The 20,922-nt window shown below is 35.4% G+C and overlaps 1 protein-coding gene and 1 long non-coding RNA gene across 2 annotated transcripts; one reads left to right on the top strand and one right to left on the bottom strand.

Annotated features, from left to right (window-relative positions):
• Positions 1-8,410: 8,410 nt before the first annotated feature.
• LOC119071359 lies at positions 8,411-9,010 on the bottom strand. Its single transcript, XR_005086626.1, has 2 exons — positions 8,810-9,010; positions 8,411-8,750 (listed from the first exon to the last, which is right to left on the bottom strand). It is a non-coding gene; the product is annotated as an uncharacterized LOC119071359 (long non-coding RNA).
• A 7,052-nt stretch (positions 9,011-16,062) lies between these two features.
• Positions 16,063-18,656, top strand: LOC119071182 (mucolipin-3-like). The gene is made up of 2 exons (XM_037175952.1): positions 16,063-16,845; positions 16,916-18,656. The coding sequence occupies exons 1-2, from the start codon at positions 16,270-16,272 to the stop codon at positions 18,203-18,205; spliced, it is 1,866 nt and encodes a 621-aa protein (XP_037031847.1). The 5' UTR covers positions 16,063-16,269; the 3' UTR covers positions 18,206-18,656.
• Positions 18,657-20,922: the final 2,266 nt, after the last annotated feature.

Raw genomic sequence — 20,922 nt, forward strand, 5'->3', positions numbered from 1 at the left:
GTTAGTGGTGTGTGTGATATAATTTTTCTATGAATTTCGCGTCATAATTCCTCTAGGTAGTCTACCTCTATGCAAGAAGCTGTGAGTCGATCTGGATACCAATAAGGAAGGGACGGATCGATTTTTTTCGTGATTTTTTGTCACATATTAGCAGAAACACGAAAAATAACAAACTCATATGTCGGGCATTCTCAAAATATTGTCTCGTTTAGAAGATTTTACAAAAAGAAAATCTATGAAAATAGCACTTCCCACTCAATTTCACACCCAAATCAGATCCACTCTGAACTTAGCCAAACATTCGCCTAGTTGGTTGGCTTGTAGAGGCGCCACATTTTTTTTATAGTACTTCATTCTCACTGTACTATTTTTTGTGTAACAACTTCAGATTGATTCATTCCCATGAAATGTCACTGCAGTGAAGTTTGTTCATGAAAAAATAATTCAGTGACAGCAGACTTTTGATGAAGAAAAGTACTAAATTGTAATTGATTTTACCCTTAGTTTCTAAACTCGATTCTCCTATGAAGAAAATCGTCGTTAAAGTCGTTAATCGTAACATAAGTATTGTTTTTGAAACGTCAAAAATTTAGTGTCGGTTGTGAAAACTGAAATAATTTCGGTGATATCGATGTGATTTAATACAGATTTTGTGTGGAAATGTGCTTCTTGTGTTTTTTTACCAGTTCGCTTAGCGGTTGACTTAAAATATTCGTCCTAGCCACCAAAATGATGAGAAATTTATTATGGCCAATAAGAGAATGATGTTTAGAAACTAAGAAGAAATGTAATAGAGTTTTTCCATATTTGAGTACATTCTGTCATAAAATTACTGCTGTCACTACGTTTATTTCCATGTGAACCAACTTCTTATGGTGACACTTGTTCTGTAATGACAAATGTGAAGTTGGTTCACATTAAAATAAGCCACAGAGAATGAAGTACTATGAAAAAAATGTGGCGCCTCTACAGGCCAACCCACTTGTCCCATCATGTAAGCAAACAACAATATTGTCGTTTGGTGGGATGTAAGGTTCTAAAGAGATGACCCAGTAGAAATGAAATGTCGGGGGTAATCTTAAAAATTACGTTTTACCAGATTTAGTTTAAATGTGTGTACGTTTCCGGTGAAATAAATTAGTGCGAAAGCATCCACTTTAGAGAAGCTTTACGATCAAACCTTTAGTTAGAGAGGTGTCACATTCCGTATTCCGGCCACTTTTTATCAATGGACGTTTCAATGAAATTTAATTACTAAACAATGCAAACGTCATTTAAACATCTTTTTATCAACTGGTAAATCATCGATAATAAAAAGTGGCCGAAATTGGTAACCTGGGTCAAGTGTATTTTCAAAGAGTAATTTCTCCTCTAACTAAAACCAGCTAATTTAGTTGCAATTGTAACTTTTACAAGAAGCTGTGAGTCGATCTTGGTCAAGTGTATTTTTTAAGAATAATTTTCTTTGGAACGGATCTAAATCAATGAAACGTGGATACATTAAAGTGAATACCCACTATCACCTATTGGCAACTCTGTCGGAGATATTTTTTGAATGTGCGGCTTATTGTAAACACTAGCTCTCGCTGCTAGTAAGCTTGTGTATAAAAAGTTCTGCATTTGTAGCGAAGGATATGCCTGTAGGTGATAGTCGTTATTCACACCAGTGCAACGTATTTCCTTGGCTCGAATTTGTCCTTGCCGGCGTCCCTCACATGAAAACAAGAAAGTAAGACCAGTAATGAATACATTACATTTTATACAATTTACAAAGTTCACAATCCCTCGTCCACCATACATCATTCTCATGTTTTCTTTTGTGGCAAAGTAAAATAACTGTAATCAAAGAACGTGATACCACATTTAATGGTTTCAAGTGAATAACAAAAAATATTTAATGGGTTTTTCTCATGGGATGGTAGTTGAGCAAAGCCTGCAAACTGTGAAAATGCAAGAAGTCGTGAATTTTTTAATTCATTGTAAGTTTGCTTTTGTCTTTCCTGTTTGTCTTTTCACATTTTTATTTTTGCTTGTTAAACACATAAATACTCACAACTAAAACCGTTGTTCAACGATGTTCTTCAACGATGACTGCCAACTCACATCCATTGTTTGTGTGTGTATAAAAAAACCATTCCTGATTCGCATGACAAATTAAATTTAAAACATTGCCGTAACCGTCCGGATATAATTTACAAAGTTGTTATTGCCATGAACGTACGCTCCATGACAATGAATCATTATATCGCTCAATTCGTCCCGCAGACACCACCAACAAATTTAATTTAATCGCATTAATTTGCTATATGTCATAAATATACCTCAATTTCAACTTATTTATGAATTAGTCAACTCATCACAATAAATACGAAATCTGGCGGTATTTATGACAGAGTCATTGTTAATTCATTCTATAATACGCTGCCATGTCAAACAATTTCACACATAAATTTTATCAATGTTTATAAACTAGGTCACATGCCATCGCATTTCGCATTAATACTAAAATAACAACAGAGATTAATGGCTAATTGAATTTAAACCGAAAATTCTATCAGAATAGCTGCTATGAATTACCATCTCAGTTCGCGGTATACTTATTCGCTTTGCACTCACTTCTCGCTTTGTACTCTCTCCAAGTACGGGGCCCATTTCTAGCGTAATTAGCGAATAAATATACAACAGTATCTCGTAGGAACAGATTCGGTCATCGGAACTGAACTTAAGTAATATCTCGTTTCAAACAAACAAGAATTTAACAATAACGTTGAAAGCGGTGGAGTACTAATTAAACAAATTGAAAGCGACCGAAAAGTCCAATCTATTTAATTGATAATGAAATTCACAAAATACGATATGGCAAACACAAAGGCCACTGTCTGCGTGTTAAATGTTGTGAAATTTCTCATCACAATTCGCATTGTGTATAAATCAACGATCGCATACTGAGCAATATATGCCATTGCAGTGCATTACACAAATTATCATTTCAGTCTTGCACCGACTTGAAAATGGTAAATTCTTACGAATTCTACTTCAAACCTATATGTCGATTTTAATTACTGCTGCAAAACTAGAGGGTGGTACAGGCTTTATTTCATTTCAATCAAACTTAATCAAGATTTATCAAACAGATTAATTTTTCTAAAAATTAGAAAATTAGAACTTAGGTTAAATTGATAAAATCGAAGGTAAATTTTCCTCATGAAGGGGTATGTCACCACACACATAATAAAATTACGGTTGGCGTTCAACGTAATACAGACTTAGTAAATATTTAAGGGTAAACGACAAGGTCTCATAATTGGGAAGTGGATAAATGTATTACATAGACTCAAATGAATCTCATAATTGGGAAGTGGATAAACTTGCCCTTCTTGGCATCTGACAGTAGGGTAATCTTCTTGCCGTCTGACAGTAGGGTAATTAACAATAGATTTATGCGTAATTCCCTTGACTGTAAGTGTTTTACAAAAGAAAATACACCGTACATAACACGTTCACTAGGTGTAACAAGGTTAAATATAACAATTTTCTGCTACTTGTTAACACGATAACTTGAGTAAATCATAACGGATTTTCAAAATCTTTTTTTTATTCGATGAAGTATTTAAGTCCTCAGGTCAAGTTCGAAAATGGGTGGTATCGGCTCAATAATCTGAGAGTAGTTTTCGAAAGAAGACTTTCTGCTTTTTGCTAACACTATAACTGGAGCAAAGTTCAACCGATTTTCAAAAACTGTTTTTTTATTCGATGAAATATTGAAATACTCAGGTCGAGTTCGAAAATGGGTGGTATAGGTTCAATAATCTGGGAGTAGTTCTCAAAAGAAGCCTTTTCTGCTCTTTGTTAACACGATAACTTGAGTACATCACAACGGATTTTCAAAAACTTTTTTTTATTCGATGAAGTATTCAAATCCTCAGGTCACGTTCGAAAATGGGTGGTATCGGTTCAACCATCTGGGAGAAGTTCTCGAAAGAAGCCTACTCTGCTCTTTGTTAACATAACAACTAGAGTAATTCTCAACCGATTTAAAAAAAAAATGTTTGGTGGAGAATGGAATTAATTCCTGAGGTTAGGTTCTGAAATAGATTATGTTGGTCTAACGAACAAGATGATGTTGCTAACAGAATTTTTGTATCTATTTCAATAGTATTTTTCTTGTTATGTAACTTTGCCTTGTAAACAAAACCGAATAAATAGAACAAAAATTAACGAGTGTGAAGTTTGCCAGAGCGAAGCGAGGACCGCAAATCACACGAGTTTAAGTTTCATTTGTGTAAAGACAACAAATTGATTTTCAATGAAAAACTAACCAGAATTAGTAGTTCTTCTTCTAAATATGTTTTTGTGAGTAATTTTCAATAGAAGCCTATTCTACTCTTGGTTAACACGATAACTGGAGTAATCTCAACGGATTGGTTCAACAATCTGGGAGTAGTTCTCAAAAGAAGCATTTTCTACTCTTTGTTAAAACGATCTGGAGTCTTGTTATTTGATTTTGCCTTGTAAACAAAACCGAATAAATAGAACCAAAATTAATGAATGTGAAGTTCACACAACTTAAAATTTTATTGTAAACATACGTAATTTTTTACCGGGGCATTTTATATTATACAAAATTACATTTCATTGAAATAAATCAATAAATCATTGTCAATAAAAATACTATCAAGAAGCTCAGACAAACAGTAAAGGGATCTGACCCACCCAACAGGTGGGAGCTAGTTAAATAGAAATGTGAAATATGTGGAACGCGATTTTGTCTTGTTGTTTTCCCCTCGCTGAAAACTCAACTTATTGTTAAAATAGTATTTACAACGAAATTTCCAATAATTAACACATTCCTTTCAAGTAAATTATAGTAAATGAAAGGAATTGTTTGGCTGGTCGGGCTAAGCATAAAACAGCATTGAACATAATTCGTAATTATTTACATGCATATTCGGTTTATATCGACAACAACGTACTATTCACAACATTCCATGTAATTTTCAAAATATTTGTGCATAAAATGTAGCAGCCTTGCTTATGTTTTCTCATTATTGGCTTTTTCAGTACGCGCAGGATGAGAATGTTGAAGCTAAGAATAGACACACACGGAATAGAAACATACACACAGAGGAAAAAAAGTCGAAAATCTCACCTGTAGCTGGTAATTTTGTCTCCAGGTAATATACAATAGCTGCAACAGTGTCAAGTTACGAATTCTTAAATTCAGAGCCTCGATTCTCATGCCATTCGTAACTTTAAGAATTCGTAACTGGACAGCTCTTATGGTATTTTCTACATAACACGCAAATGTCAAGTTACGAATATTTGGAGTAACAAAAATACGAGAATCTATGCCCAGAATGAGTATATAGCACGATGTGGATATATAATGTAAAACTATCAGCAGGTGAACAGATGAGGGAGACATTACTCTGCAACTGCAACCTAAGATGAAACGTTTCGCAGTTATTGCCAATATCTTGTAATTATTATTATTAACCGCTTGATTGACCAATGATGTCGACGAAATATTTTTCCTTTCTTTCGAGTGATTTATACATTTGAAAGAAAGTTCGAAAGTTATAAGGAGATTAATGTTTGGAACGATCTTTTTTTGGCTGGAAATTCATTGATTTATTTTGTTTACATAAGCCATATAATAAAGTAATCGAAGCTTTGAGCGAGGTTAAAAATTGAATTTATTTCCTCGCTGAAAAAAGGTATGGAAGAGAATGGAATATAATTTATTTTAAATCACAAAATTCTTGTTTATAAGGGTGTGTACCTGATTTGATTCGATATAAATTAGTCATTGGGGAGTATTAGGGAAGCTTTTGAACAACCATTGGTGTGCTGTTGAAAACGATTTACCGAAATACGGAAAATATATGTACAACAGTCAATGATGTTCGCATTCAGCATTTTTTGTTGTAGAAATGGCTTTCAATCCCCTGTACTCGTTTTATCTGAATAACTCTGACAATTTAGTGATTCATATGCGATAAATTTATGCTTAAGAGTATAAACGTAAACGTACACAAGAAGACCATAAATTTAGTAATTATTCGGCTCTGCTGGAAACAATTTCTTAAACGAATTCTAAACTCAATCAGTTCTCGATATTTGAATCTTATTGGAACAATTTGCGTTGTGAGTAGAGCGTAAAGCCGGAGAGATATTAGATCTCTAATACATTAATACACATTTAATAAATACATGAAGCTATTCCGGCATACATTTCCTGAAAATTCATACAATTTGATTTCCGCGATACATTTTGCAATATCTCATCATTAATTGAGCGTCGGAAAACTCCCAGATAGAAATATTTGAAAGTGAAATAGTATACAAAGACAAAGATATTATAAGAATCGTACGTAATTCATAACTCAGAAGTTTTCCTATAAAGCAAACCTTTTGAGAAACCATACCTCAATATGTAGAAGTAGATAGAGTGTGAGCGAGCCAATCGATGGTCTAGTTTTGTTCTGAGTTAGCTTTTAATTCTATTTTTCGTTGTGTGTGAAGGAAGTAAGCGCATTTTTTGTCTGTCTAAGCTTAGTTGGACGTCGTCTGCTTTTTAGGTTTTGACTGAGTTTGCTGACATATTCTGGAATTCTGGAATTTCGCTGGTTGTTCCTTTGTGGTTCTTGCGGTTGAGTAGTTTGAGAGTGGATTTTATTTTGGCGAGCCAGCCGTTCGGTATCGCTTTTATGTTTGCTACCCATTTACACCTGATGTTTATGTGATTATCCTTTCGTTCATCTTGTTTTAGCCAATCGATTATTCGATTAAGTGTTTTCAGTCCACACCCAGTTGAAAGTATTTGAGTTAAACTCTTGGTTCATAAATTCTGAGCCACTATGACGCTAACACTGGTTCACGAAGCGCTCATAGTCTCGCCTGTGAAGAGGCGAGTTTTGGAATCAGCTAAGGAGCACTGTCTTCATCGGTCTAATTTTGTTTTAATTTTTGCCTTTTGTTTTTGCGTTTCATTGTGAGGATGAAATGTGAACCAGACGAAATGTGAAACGGATGAATGGTATGGAGCAATAGCGATAAGATGTTCGCTTAGTACTCTTTCTATTCTCTCTTAGAATAGAAATTGATTGCTTGATATTAATCCTGACGTATGATTTGTCTAAGGTGGATACAATGCCATAAAACGGATGAGACTGACTCATAAAATTGTAGCATGTCGTTTGTCTGTGTTTCCTAATCCAATGAATTTTCTATGAACGAGTCTTTTCCGATCATTTAAAAACAAAAAGATTTCTGGAGTAACAGGTAGCATACTGCAATTATTATTGAAGTTGTTTATGAGCATTTATGAGAATTTTGCTAAATTTTCCAATGAATGTACAAACCAGATATGGTCTGTCCATACAAACATTTTCATTCAAAGGTGAGTTTGATTATATGAAATCGCTTTTTCCTCCGCTCCATACAAATTTTGACATTAGAACATACGTAGAGTATACTTTCATTGAAATTTTCTAATAGTGCTAAATTAGCCTAATGTTCTAGTGTTCTAATAGTTCTCTCTATAGTGCAAAATATTACGCAAAAGATAACTATGCACTTTATCCATTTATTGAAACGATTCATATTCTCGTTCATATTACTCAAAGGACATAAATTTGAAAACAATTTTCATCTGAAACTTCGAATATCTTACGTAATGCGAATTAATTACGCACACAACACACAGCGTTTACATGAATGAGCATTGAAAATTGAAATGCAAATATTACTTTTGCTGAAACCATAAGTTTCATTCGATTGATTTGAGTTGAATCGTTTGTGTAATATTATGGTAATGATGCTTCTTACTGTTTAAGTTTGTATACATTTGTGTAACTAAATAGCAAAACTAAAATATTCTTCGCATCGGCTTTACTTTGGTTGAGATGAGTTCATAGTATAAAATTTGTGTGCAATTTTAGCTCTTTATAATTAACACATTTATTGATAATGAACTATTAATAATGGTTAAACAATGGAGTGTGGTCTGCAAAACTTTACGAACAAATGGACGCATTACCGAAAATAATTTATGGATTATACCTAGCTATATTATCAGCCAACAACATCCGAGTGAATATATTCATGTGTAAAGTAGTTCGGTGATAATACAATCAGTAGGAAACTATGTTAATGTAGCAGGTGGCTAGTTCGACTGAATGAACACATAGCAGGTATACGTATGTACATATGAAAGCTTTTTTTTAGTTAGGTGATGAAAGCAATGGTAGCACGGTGTGCCAACGCTTCCGTCTCCTAAAGTGTTTTTTTTTATTTCCCATTGCTGCGGCGGGTTACTGCACTGGATTAAAAAAACGCGGTACAAACTGTGGATTGCATTTTCACTCGGTGGCTAAAATCAAAAACAAATCGTAGAGTACTGTTCTACTATGTTTACTATCAAATCAATTTCCACTGTGCACACAATTCATTTCTATTTTATCATTATTTCGTCAACACATTTACACATGTGATAGCCAAGTTCATGGATGTTGTGCTCCAGGATGGTGCGAAATTTTCACCCATTTATATGACCGTCGATTTTTCATCTCAGAAATATTTACTGCTGAGACAGAATCTCCAAATTCAGAAATACGTGCCCCTGGATGATCGACAGAATCTCCAACTTTAGACACATGATCGGATGTCCCATCTAAACGTTGGCTGATTTCCATGTGACCATTTGCTTTCACCAACAGCAGCAAAAAAATTGCAATAATCTTAACTGTCTAAAAAGAGAAACATTTATGTCCTCAGTATTTCCCTCCTGATAATATTTTAAATTTACCAAAAAGTTAACCATTTGCGGTAAGATTTTATGTCGTAACGATTGAGTACGTTGAAGAGAACTAACTGAATGACACAACTTCAAATTCTCAGGTAATGTAATTCTATGTATACGCAGCAGTGTTAATTGAATGAAAACTTATAAGTATTGAACTTGGCTCGTTTCTCAGAATCTCGGTTTGTCTTTCAAGAACGGCTACTATTTCAATTACTATATTGAATGTCAAGGTTCTTATTATACTGTATTTGGCCAATGCCCCTTGAATGTTAAGTCAAGGGTCGTACGCCAGAAAATATGTCTTGAAGTTCACTATGATCGGTTTTCATGTGAAACGAATTAAATATTATCTAAAAACGGAAAATACTGAAATGCTTGTTACGCAAATCACACATTTGGTTTCAATGGACGAGTAAAAAAATTCCTCCAACTCCGACTCCGACTTCACTATACCCAGCGACCAATGTATTTCGATTGCTATGCCTCCTAGATTACGCTAGGCCAACCAGGTAAGTGGTAAAGCACAATCACACAAAGAGCTGACCCTCAATTGGCGTACAGTCCGACTTACTACGTCATTCAGTTTCTAGCTACACATTCAATAGAAAATTGGATCATGTCTAGATCTCCACAGAGATTCACCATCAGCACTTTGTTTTCCATCCAATGGACGAGTAAAAAAATTCCTGAAGTCAAATTCGTCGATGGACAATATCAACTGAATGAACTGGGAGTAATTGCCCAAAAGAACTGTTGGCTGTTTTTTTTTATGTCACGAACCGAATTTCGAAATTGCACGTCAGTTATGCATCAATTATCTGTTTTACAAGTTTTTTGGATACTTGCCCACTTCCTGTTGTATTATATCCTAGCCTAGACTTACGTAATTTTTTGTCCTAATTTAGAGAATGGAGATAAAATAAAGGAATATTTCAATGACTTTTGATAATTTCATCAGTCAAGGGATCTGACCCACCCATAAGATGGAACCTGGTTTTTCGTATCCACTTCAAGTAAATCTTAAGATGCAAAACATACATTCTCATAAGACTGGTTTTCTTTGATTAAATTAAGCATAAGTACGCTTCGTTGAATATGACGTCAATATATACATACATGTTAAAAAGTTTATTGAATTCGTAAGATAGAAATAATTGAGTGAAACAAGAATAGTAGTGTCTTAAGGAAGGTTCTGAAATCAAAAGTGTTGGGATCCCTGGGTTCCAAAATAAATTTAGAACTAACTTGCATCTAATTAAGGACCAAATAAGAACTTAAAACGAGCGAGTCAGATTTTATTATTATAAACCTCGCAGCCATTGTAGCCATTGAACAAGAAATGTCGATATCCACCTTCTATCAGTATATAAATTCATTCCAGAGTGCTCTTTTCATTTTCCGAAGATCTTATGATCGGGTTATTTTTGTTTACTGGCGATTAGCTCACCTCTAAAGTTTTGTAACAAAATGCATCTTAGGTTTAATATATTATAGGTATGCATTACTTTCGTCTTTCTATACATTTTGATTAGAAAATTGAACGTATGACGACTGTAAATTAAAAAAAAAACATCAAAAGAAGCAATGCGAGCTGTTGGAAATGCCCGCTACGATTTTTTGATGAGTGATTGGTAACCCTTATTTTTGTTGGTTTAGCGCGATCGGTACAGTCTGTACATCAATTTTTTTTTCATCGCCCGATTATAAATTTTTGACATTCGGAAGCTTAGATTCGTTTTTTATCATTTAACTTGGTCAACTGATAGGAGGCGGACGTGTTTTAATAGTATATTTTGTTACAAGTGATGAAAAGTTGAATTTTTCAGAACTAGTCGCGGTGAATAAGATACTATTCGCCCACGCGGGCGAATAGTCACCTCGACTCATTAATGCCGCTGTTTTCATAGTCACTTACACGACTGTAGTAAAAGATTCAATTTGAATATAGTGCAGTTATGGGGTTTTCGGACTGATAACTGATTCTGCTCGTGTTGCGAACGAATTGTTGTACTAGTTTCCACAGCAACTTGACGCACAAGCAGATCCACGTATCTTTTCCAAATTAATTTATTTTTAGCAAAAAAGTTGTTCCAATAGACACGCAGGCAAAGAGTTGATTGAGAACACCGACGAAGAGAAGTGCCTATGTTATCTTCCGAACGGAGGTTTTTGATATCAACATTTATTTTAACAAAAGGTATTAGAAGTAATAGATTTTACGTGTTACGGCATGTTTCATTTTCATTTACATTGCCTAATCACGTAAAGCATTGTACTTACGAGGTTCCAAGTTGTTATTTGACAAGTGGGGAATACAGCCCTCCCCTTCGGGTCGGGCTGTAACACCCCACTTATCAAATACACAACTTGGAACCTCGGAAGTAATATACTATCACATCAGCATTTTCAAAATTCTCAGATCAAAAGAAGTACCAGACTTTAATGACTGGTTATGCCTGCCGTTTGTAATAGGTTAATATTTACGGGAATTGACATGGAATGTTGTACGCATTTGTACGTAACGTTATACATGTATGGTAATGTCGATATCGCATTTGAATAAATGAATAAAATGAATTGGATTGATTGAATTTTTCATCATTTTTAAAAGTGACTTTGTGTGCTAACGTCATATCAAAAAATTTAACTTTTCCACATCTTTTTCTACCTTAAAATCAACATTTTTAAACAGAACGAAATATTCTTTTTCCAATTTGAGACTGAATTTGACAGCCTACCATAACGAAATGTTCCCCTGGGGTAGTTAAGTACTACAAATTGTATGTTTACTCAAACGTAGCTATACATAGACTATACCGACTATACACACATTAATTAACCCTCAACAGATTGGGTCAATGGTTTGTAATTGGCAGGTTCAAGAGAAGTATAAAATTAGACAAACCTACAGGAGAGCATGTTGAACAAATTTCATTTTAATATTTCAATTTGTTGGATGTTCGTCAGTTCGTCTGTGCTTATTTCCAAAACTCTTCCTTGACTAAATAATAATAAAAAATAACAAAAATTAGCTTAGCTAAACCGAGAAAGGTGTTCGTTCCTATTTTATCTCCACAAACTCAACCTCCAAACCATTAAAACATAAAATTTTTGAGGGAGCAATCAAACGGATATAACACAGAGAGCTTCCAACTAATGGATGGAAATAATTTTTTAGTAGGCTGTAAAGCTGGCGTTAATCTAATCTTCAATCTTTATCTTAATACACCATAAGGTTTATGTATTTGTAAAGTAAGTAAAACATACTGAGAAATAGACGAAGCATTGAGAAATAGTAGCAAAATGGAATGATATAGAGCCGAGTGGTACTTTTTTTTCCGTTTACATTCCGTTGGGAAATCTGTAGCGTTAACACTACATTCACATATTGTTATATGGAAAAGGTATACTTAGGATTCTATATACGATACGATATTCCAGCCATTTCACATACTTTATTCGAACATGTTACAGAAATTTAACTTTAGTTTGTTGAAAAGGGAATTCAGAATGATAACATGTCTCATTATGGCCTTCTAAATTATGGACATGAGCCGAATTTTCGCTACATTTATTTAAATGACTAATTTTATTATGTGGGATTTGTGCGGTTATTACATCGCTGTTCAAATACACGAATGGTTATTTTCAGAGCGAAATTGGAAAAAGTAATCTTGTAACTGGTGCTAATATTAAGCGCTTTTATTGCATGTTAGTACGCTTCCTTGGAATTGTTATTTGAATTGTATTCCCCGACTTAAACGCAATATGCTTCATGGTAAATTATATACAACAAAGATTTAAACTATCTCGGAAGTCAGTCAGACAATTAAAATAAATCTAACGCTTCGAAGCTCGTAAAACCAGCGATATTTTTTAGAGATGTTTATACATTTGGTTAATTTGAATAAAGGATGGCTAAGAAAAAGGAGAATTCCATGTGTCTTTTTAATAGAGAGAATACGAGTTCTATACAGTGTTTAAGGAGAGCGATTTTTGACCACTTTGTTAACTGGTCTCGGGGTCACACGTCAAAATGAGAGAAATCACATAATAAATATTATGCACGTATGACAAAGCGGTCGAGGCTTGCCGAGACGGCTTGTCATACGTGCATATTCTTTTTTATCTGTCTAGAACGATAATCTCGAGCTTGTCCCTCTAGGGAGTTTTTGTTTATCTCGATATATCTGTTCTCGACAGATAAAATATGATATGCACCTATTGCCAGACTGTTATTTTGACGTGTAGGCATTATGACCCACGCCTTCGGCTAGGGCAATAATGTCTCACACGTCAAAATATCAATCTTGGCAACAGGTACATAATATATATTATCGCATAAGCGAAAACGAGACAACAAGATATGCGAATGACACTTTGACAATTTACAGAAGTATAATGTTTGTTTATGTATCCTAGGTGAATAATTTTTTCGGGGAATCACACCACGTATGCGATAAAAAGTTTATTTAGACACTTGGGGTTATAACATTCGCCTTCGGCTCATGCAACAACTCCCCAAGTGTCTAAATAAACATGTGGACAGAGGTGAATAATCTACTAAAACTGGGCTCAACTCTCAATTTCTTTTTTCATTGATGAAAATTTGACAGCTGACCCCGAGACCAATTAAATTTAACTGCTTTTCGCTCTCCTTAAACACTGTATATAAATCGAGGGTATTTTGTTATTTACAAATAAAATATTTCATTTAAATTTTTGGAAGGCGGAAGTGTACCGAGGATTGATGCAACGTTTCCTCGTTGAATTGTCACTGATATTCTTTGGGAGAGATAGCTTGTTGCTCTTTTTTCTTTCGCCACTTCAGTGATTCTGCTTCCAATTTGTTTTAACAATTGAAGCCCAATTTTTCCAAAAACTCCTGTTTCGGTTGCCACTGGTACAAAGATGAATTGATCTCGTAAGTGGGCATATTTTTCAAGTTTTTGGTCCTCTGCTTGTTTTGCGACATAACCTAATTGGCTTGAAGATCTATTGATATATGATTGGGCAAATGTGTCTGAACATGTATAATCCCAGAGCAGTGACTTTCCTCTGGCCCAAGGCACAAGGCTTAGACCATCGGGTTTCTTGCCATCCGGTGCAGAACAACCAGGTGGTTCTCGTGTGCACGGAACTTCGCCCGACTTAAGCCCTCTGTATAAATGAGTTGAGAATTATACGGAATTCTCCAATTAAGTCAATGATTGGAAAAATACAAAGTTTATAATTTCATGTGAAAATCGGAATCTCTCTAAATCGTATTATATACTATGTGGCTTTTTGACACTTTGCACAGTTAAATACTCTTTGTTCAATGAAAATGATGTTGATGATATGAATTAATATGTAAATGATCCCAATACAAACAACACACACTCTACAGATTCTAGCATCCGAATCAAAATGACGAACAATATCATCCGCACAATATTTTGACCTAGGGCTTGTAATTGAGCAGTTACGATTTTGGTGGATTTTGTATCTACCGCTGTTATCCGTTAAGTATGTTGTTTGTATTGAGGCTATATTGAGGCTATTAATAATGAAAGTGAATTATAGAGGTGATAAGTGCAAGTGAATGTTCATTTATTATAGAATATGCCATAGAGGTAGACTAAGGCCCTTTTATGCCTAATATTTGTGTTTGGACTGAGTACATTTTCTTGGTTTCTTTTCTCTATTGGTAAGCATGTAGCCACTTTGGCATGACTTCGTTCATCGTGTGCGAGTTCACCTTTTACGTAGTTGAAAAATGCGTTATTTTAGCTCCGTGTGCCAAATTAATCCATGCTGTCTTTCAAGAAACAAAATGTTAAAATTTTCAGTTTTTTACTTTATGCGTTAAATTATCTCCCAATCTATGACTTTGATTCGATTGAAATGTTTCTTTGACATTTAGTTTTTAATCTTTGTGTAGCGCGTATGCGCTTTTAAGAAACAAGCTTACCCTCAACCTGAGCAAAACGAAGCTCGTACACTTTCGTAAGCCGCGTTCCAAGATCGATGATCAACCTATTCTGAAGTTTGATGGTGTCCCTCTGTCAGGTGTCTCGGCTTGACTCTTGATCAGTTCCTGAGTTGGGAAGAACACATTTCGTATTCATGCTCAATCTTGTCTCGACGAGTTGGAATCCTCAAGCGTCTTCGGTTCTTACCGAAGGAAATTCTTCGCCTAATTTACTTTTCTACTGTTCACTGACACTTGACCTATAGCGTTGGAGTTTGGGGTTCCGCCAGAGGATCGTTGATCGATCAGCTTCACATATTACACTCAAAGCCGCTCATCGGTTGCTTTTAAGGTATACAACCAAACAACTATTTAGTACGCAGTTCCCGAATATACTGACCGTTCCGCAGATGTATGTATTTGTCGTCGTTTTTTGCTGTGTTAATGGACTGAAACATCATTCGTTGCAGTTCTCTTGCAACCTCAATCGTTATGACACGAGGCATTCTTACTTGCTCAAGAAACCTAAAATCTCTTCGAATTATGGCAAACGATGCCTTCTTTATTCTGTTCCTACGATGTTCAATGGTCTTCCGTCAATTATTAGAAATTCTCTAAACATCAATCAGTTTCGTCGTTCACTGATTGACCTAAATTAACTTTTGATTTGTTCACGATCAAGTGAATAAAAGCTGCCAACGTTCGCTTTTTATTGAAATCCTTGAATAAATTGCATGCTACCATCTATCTTTTAATGTTTAAGTCCCTTGCTAATCCTAGTTTTGCGTTAGTTGTTGTTACTTAAAGGCTAGGATTTTTACTTTTTATTTTTATTTAACGAATGTATAAGAAACACATTAACATAGCTCCCTAGAATTGTATACATACTGGAGCTACGCGGATCATTTGTAATCGATATATCTTTACGTAAAATAAATGAAATGAAATGAAATGATAAAATTTTCAGTTTTATACTTTTAAAGGTACAAAGATGGGTTAAAAATACCGATTATTTTTGGATGTTTGCTAACTTCACTTCGTTCGGGCTACAAGTTGAGAAATTGCCTAAAATCAATCGACCAAAACAGACCCACAAATAACTATTTCAATCTAAAAGGTTAATCAAAAAAGGTTAATCCAACCGCAGCACATATCAAAAAATGCAAATAAAATGTGACTCTGAAGATTCACTGCTTTATAATGTGTTAACGCCAAAACATTTGAAAACGCATTCAGTGATTTCAGTGCAATCTGTTGTTTGTGTGACGAAACAAAGGTATGTCAAAAAGTGAACATTACTGTGAGGTGAAATTAGTTGATAAAGAAAAAGACAACAAAAAATAGAAAAAAGTGTAAATAAGAAAATAGTTAATCGTTCGACAAATACAAAGGAATTTATATCCGAAAGGTGCATTAACTCGATTACATGAAGTGTAATTTGAGCTGTGATTCATAGCATCCATTTAGAATAATAAAAGTTAAATTGGATACCTGCAGCAGTGATTTGGAAATGAGTCATTTTTCCTCAACGCCAGGCGAAATATCGGGCTGTGATAGTGATGAAGACTGTGGAGGACCAAATAGAATTCGGATAGAAAAACCAATCGAAAGTCCAATCGCAAACGTGCGGATTGCAGGAAGTTCCAGCCAGTCACATCATGATGTTACCGCATTACCTGGATCGTCGATACCAAGGTCTACCATACAGATGTCATCGTTTGCAGAAGAACGAATGCGACGGAAATTATTCTTTTTCTTTATGAATCCAATTGAAAAATGGCAAACACGGCGGCGTTTCCCGTATAAGTTTTTGGTTCAGCTGATCAAGCTCGTTTTGGTAACGATGCAATTGTGCCTTTTCGCCCATTCGCGATACAATCACGTCAACTATACGTGGGACAATCGGGTTTCGTTTTCGCATTTATTTTTGAAAGGATGGGACGCTGAAAGTGAAGTGGAGTCATATCCACCGTCGGTTGGACCGTTAGCATTGTACATTCAATCTGACTTTTACGATACAATTGATTATGCCATAGCTGGATACAGTAATTTGTCCATTGCCATCGGCCCATATTCATATCCGAACGTAAGTTAATGGTTCGTGTCTGAGGGTATCTCAGTTGCTAATTATTTCTTTTCGGTAATTACTCATTTAGGAAGATAATACAATGGCACCACTGAAGCTATGCTTGTATCAATACAAAGAGGGAGTGATATTCGGGTTCAACGAGAGCTACATATTCAATTCCGAAATCGATAAGAGTTGCATCAACCTAACGGGAAATGTGACGACCATTGGCAGCCAAGAATATTTAGCGAGCAAAGGCGTTGTCATCAGTTTTTCGTCATTGGTCAAGGCCACTCTCGAATTTTCTGTGAAAACAGTAAATTTCAAGGTAGCTGGACTAATTTCAGCACCCGACTGTTACCAATTCGACATTACAATTTTATTCGACAATACCGACCACGATGGGCAGATGCTTTTGTCCCTAGATGCCGAACCGATACGACTTCATTGCAAAGGAGACGTCGAATATACCATCGATTCGGAAATAGATGCGGCTATGCGAAGTGTATTAAATGCATTGGTCATCATAATTTGCCTGATATCGTTCTGTTTGTGTACACGAGCCATATACAGAGCCCAGTTGCTTCGGAACCAAACGGTACGGTTCTTCCGAGAGACGTACGGTAAGGAACTGAGTCTGGAAGGAAAAATCGATTTCCTCAACTTCTGGTACATCATGATCATTTTCAACGACATTTTGTTGGTACTCGGCTCGTCCATGAAGGAACAAATTGAACGAACAAATTTCACGGCCGATGAATGGAATACCTGTTCCGTACTACTGGGACTCGGCAATTTATTGGTATGGTTCGGTGTACTTCGCTACCTGGGATTCTTCAAAACATACAACGTTGTGATCTTGACACTAAAACGGGCTGCACCGAAAATCTCACGATTTTTATTGTGTGCGCTGCTAATTTACGCTGGATTCACATTCTGCGGTTGGCTGGTGCTCGGTCCGTATCACATCAAATTTCGCTCATTGGCTACCACATCCGAATGTCTTTTTGCACTGATTAATGGCGACGACATGTTTGCCACATTCACTACAATGTCATCAAAATCGGAAATGCTGTGGTGGTTCAGTCGCATCTACCTATACTCTTTTATCAGTTTGTACATATACGTTGTGTTATCGCTTTTTATCTCGGTCATAATGGATGCATACGACACCATTAAAAAGTATTACAAGGACGGCTTTCCCGTGAATGATCTAAAAGAATTTATGGGCACAATGAGTATGCAAGATTTTTCGTCCGGTATCGATGAGGACGAAAACGAATCCGATTCACTGGCTGATGTTGTGAAAAGGGTATGCTGTTGCGGTCGAAAGACCAGCGCTGAAGGTCCGACCGGATATACGTCATTAACAAAATGAAAAGGCACAAAACATATGCGAAACTGGACGATTTTCTGTTTCGTTCAGTTTCTTTTTTTTTCACTTGACTCATTTTTTTCCTCATTTTCGTCACCATTAATTTAAGTCAATATGCTAATACCTACTGTTATTATGAAAAGAAAAGTTCAATTGTTGTCTCTTGCACGTTATAATTGCACACTCGTTTGTATACTTTAGCAGAAATTGTTATTTTTTTTCTCTTTATTTTGTTAATGCATTTGAGCGATTGGTTGGAGTTGAGCGATAAGTGAATTTATTTAATGATATTTTGTTGTTCCTCAATGTCATTTTTATTTTGAAAATTTGTCAGCTTCATTTTTGAGGCGAAGCGATGGGAAGATGAATGGTAAAGCGTTTGAAACTATAGTTTAATTAAATGTGTAAATAAGCAGAGTTATATTTTGTCGAAATAAACATTGTCACACAACATGAATCGTTGGTTTTTTAACCTGTCACATACGGCATATCGATAATGACGACAAAAATAATGACAAGGTGTGGATAATATGGTCCTTTATATAGTAAAATGCATGCTAAAAAATTGAAGTGTGGCTAGTGAGAGGTGACCAAAAACCTAAAACATGCACTTTTCTTATAGAAATTTCTCGTAGGCTTTCAACTGCTCATAACTCAGTGTGGATGAATTTTAAACCCAACAAGACCCAATCTGCCCCGAAAGTACATGCAATTACCTTTCTAATGACACCCCACATGACCTTGTACGTTTCGTGGCCTACGATAAATTTCCATAAGAAAAGTGCATGTTTTAGGTTTTTGGTCACCTCTCACAAGCTTGGACGAATTTTTTTGAAAGTGGTTTTGGCTTCTAGGGACCAATACCTATCTAGGCATATATCAAAAAATCCACTAGAAAATGTGTCCGACTTCGGCAGGCTGTTTTTCAAAAGAATCCCTCAATATCAGATTGAGAGTATCTACATCGTCATCAAGGTCATACTGACTCGAAAAATTCATTCATTGCCCTTCATCAACGCACTTCAAGCAAAAGTGATCATAGTCGACATCTGTTAAATAGAGTACTATTTCGTATGAAATGATTGTGACACACTGTCAAGTTTCAGAACCCTATTTAGAGTACGTTAGTGCTTTGCTTTTATTAATACTAAAATCCAAAAGCCCCTCCCAAAATCGCCAGTCCAGACCTGATAGCAGGGACTATTTTGAGAAATCGAATTTCTCAAAATTTCTCAATTATTTCTCAAAGAATTTCTCAAAAATTTCTCAAATTTCTCAAAATTCTCAAATTTCTCAAAAATATAAAAAATTTCTCAAAAATTTCTCAAAGATTTCTCAAAGAATTTCTAAAGAATTTCTCAAATTTCTCAAAATTTCTCAAAATTTCTCAAAGAATTTCTCAAAAATAGTCCCTGCCTGATAGTCATCGTCAGCTTCAAATAAAATTCAGGAAATATTTCACAGTAAAATCACGAAGTCATTTGTCTGTAATTTTTGGACAGATTGGCTGTAGGGCTACAAGATGGGTTCAAATAGTACATTTCGTACCTAGGACTAAAAGTCTTTTTTAGCGTGTGAGAAGTTTCCGAAGGCAAAGTCTGGAATCGAATACGCTAAAAAAGACTTTTAGTCCGTGGTACGAATAGTATTTTTCATATTGGACGGACGTTTCGGGTCCTAGGTATGAAAAACGGTTTTACTGTATGTATCTGAACAACACAACACAGACAACTCCTTTTTATGAGCGGCAGATATGTAGTAGCAACCAGAGCCTATTTATTTACTGACTGCAAGCACATCACTAGAACTAGCAAAGGAGCACACCGTTGACACTTGCTATAATTTTTATTTTTGCAAGGCTTCGCAAGTAAACTACCTTAAGCAATTGTTTGGAGATTGTTCTTTTTCCACGAGCGATTATAGCCCTTGCTTTCAGATCGGGCTTCAAACCTCCCTATCGGCAAAATAAAAATCTCCAAACAAGAACGTAATGTACTCGCGCCACGTTGTGACGTCACTATTGTTTATCTAGAAGGATAATAGGAAATTATTGACAAGTACTAAGTATTGTTGTCTCGTTTTCGCTCATATGATAAAATAGGATATCGATACATGAGAGGCAATCTCGGCAAGTCTTCGATTGTCCTTCTCAATAATCATATATTAATCTAATATTTTCGACATACTTTTACAAAATCATTTACGCTCATCGCTTATTTTTCTCATCATCGCTGCCGATAACAGATGATAAAAGGTTATACGATTGATGCACATGCAGGTGTGACTATCTCATGTTAAACGTACCGCAACATAAATATTCCATTATAGTCGTTGTTGAACCAATCAAAGGTTTTTGATGGTATTAAATGAAATGGATTATCTTATCAACTGGCATCCCAGCGAGTACGGTTAAAAAATATTGTTCCCCTATTTACTTCGCGTAGTTCTGCACGACAAGTCGACATTCTTTAACCAATCAACAGAACCGTTCAAAATGGAAATTTCTACACTCAAAGGAAATTTTGCATGTAGAAGTTCTGTTCAATTCAGATCTTATATTTTCAATTTTTATTACGTCTACTGTTTGTTTGGTTATTACACCTTTTTGCTTCCCTATAAATTTGTCCCAGTTGAACATGGATACGAAATCTACACGAATAAAGTACGAAAGGCAAGTGAAGCTATCAGTGTTTTTTTTTCTGTTCATCCCTAACTTCTAA

This window comes from Bradysia coprophila, assembly GCF_014529535.1.
Source record: "Bradysia coprophila strain Holo2 chromosome IV unlocalized genomic scaffold, BU_Bcop_v1 contig_144, whole genome shotgun sequence".
Classification (NCBI taxonomy): Eukaryota; Metazoa; Arthropoda; class Insecta; order Diptera; family Sciaridae; genus Bradysia; species Bradysia coprophila.